This window comes from Branchiostoma belcheri, unplaced genomic scaffold (assembly GCF_001625305.1).
Source record: "Branchiostoma belcheri isolate BF01 breed outbred unplaced genomic scaffold, Haploidv18h27 scaffold307, whole genome shotgun sequence".
Classification (NCBI taxonomy): domain Eukaryota; kingdom Metazoa; phylum Chordata; class Leptocardii; order Amphioxiformes; family Branchiostomatidae; genus Branchiostoma; species Branchiostoma belcheri.
Window position 1 is genome coordinate 86,308 of NW_017803918.1, and position 1,775 is coordinate 88,082.

General features: G+C 39.8%; 1 protein-coding gene across 1 annotated transcript; it reads right to left on the minus strand.

The window, feature by feature from the left end:
• Window position 1: 1 nt before the first annotated feature.
• On the minus strand, window positions 2-1,425 carry LOC109474391 (THAP domain-containing protein 11-like; the record flags this gene model as incomplete). Its single annotated transcript, XM_019774692.1, has 3 exons — window positions 952-1,425; window positions 353-513; window positions 2-173 (listed from the first exon to the last, which is right to left on the minus strand). Coding segments are annotated over exons 1-3 (486 nt in total), but the record flags the coding sequence as incomplete, so codon positions are not given.
• Between the last annotated feature and the right edge of the window lie 350 nt (window positions 1,426-1,775).

The window sequence follows — 1,775 nt, forward strand, 5'->3', positions numbered from 1 at the left end:
CTTCCTTGACCCGTGCCTGAAGCCTCTCAATCTCAGCATGGGCATCTCTCAGTTGTTCATCTTTCGATGGAGGTAGGTAGTCATGTTCGGCTGATGGTGCAGGAACTGATCCACTGGAACCATTGTCAGTCAGGTCCCCTGCATCACTGGAACAACCTGGGGCTGGATTCACACTAAAATATAAATGAAAAACATGCCATCGCCATTTCATTGTGGATTGCATATAGTTGTAATGCTGTTTGTTTAATACATTTCATTGTCCATAATTATCAATGTTGTATGAGTAAATAGCTTTTATTATTGTTGGGCACATAAGAACAACACAGGTTAAAAGAAACAATATAATTTTTACTCATTTAAACGCCTCCTTGGACCACGACGCTTAGTGGTAGTTTTAGTCCAGTCAAAGATGGAAGGTGCAGCTCCAGCCTTCAGCTTCCTAAGGCCAATGAGTGTCCGGGTGAAGTCTTCTGCTGGAAAGTGGGCTGAGCACACTCGTGTACTATCAGACAACTAAAATTGATGAAGGGAAACATACATTTTGCTTTAACGATAATGCTTTATTGTGATTACCTATGTGTGTGTATTACACACTTCTCAGGGTTTTGTTCTCTTTTTTTTATACATCGAATAATATATTGTAACCTTATTAGCAGCTGATAATTGGTAAAAGTATAAACAACATGTAAATTTATATACATCAGATTATGTACACGAACGCTAGCGACAAGTAAACATTCCGATCATTTTCCACACAGAAAACAGCGACAACAAACCAAGATAACCACAGTTTTAAAGCAAAAGTCCTTTGCATTTACTTACTCCAAGTCAACCGATTACATAGTGCATGTAAGGTACGGAAAACATGGAAGTACAACATCGAATCAAGGTGCGCCCCCCACCCCCTACACGAACGCTAGCTACAAGTAAACAATCCGAGCGTTCACATACCTGGAAATCTTTGCCGATATCACGCCTTATCTTCACAATCCAAGCTTTGCGTTGCGTACTATCTTTTGGAAACCGATGAAAACTCAGTTTTTTCTCTGGATCGTAACGAGAATCGTTTGTGCAACTCGGCACACAACAGTGGAATTTCCCCATTGTGTTCGGCCGAGGTCTGGTATGCGTCTAATACGCTTGCCCACCCGGCCTCGTTTTCGATCCAAGATGGCGGCGGCGTGAATAGGGAGTATTCGCCTCTATCTTCTGCCTGTCCGAGATTACCTTGGTGAGTGCTACATTACCTTAAATGAAAGCCAAAGTTTCAACAGTAGACCTCATACCTCCATGAAATATTTTAAGCCTTTGTAGATTTAATGTTCTATCTTGTCTCATTAATCATACTGATAAGGTTGTAACATTGTTCAAAATAGAATTTTTTTTCGGCTATTTATATTCTGACATTCTGCTAATGTTACAGAACAAAAAATCAGGCTATGGTGCAGAACAAAAATCAGGCTAGATTTGATGCGTGCGCGAATGTCATCCATATAATTAAATCAACATGACTTTATCATGATATTCCCACATTTCAAAGCCCCACTCAAAGAGTGGAGGACCCTATCTTGGCCAACAGAGCAGGTCACATGACATGTGTGATGTAATGTATATATAGCAGTTTTACAATTCCACAATTCATAGCGCAGGCCTAACACTAGAACATGGGACCAGATGGATTAAACTGAACTGATGTTTCTACTACTGGAAAATCTTTTTTGTAGAATTAACCATTTTCTGTAAACAACAGTACTGGCTTTTTTTGGATATATTCA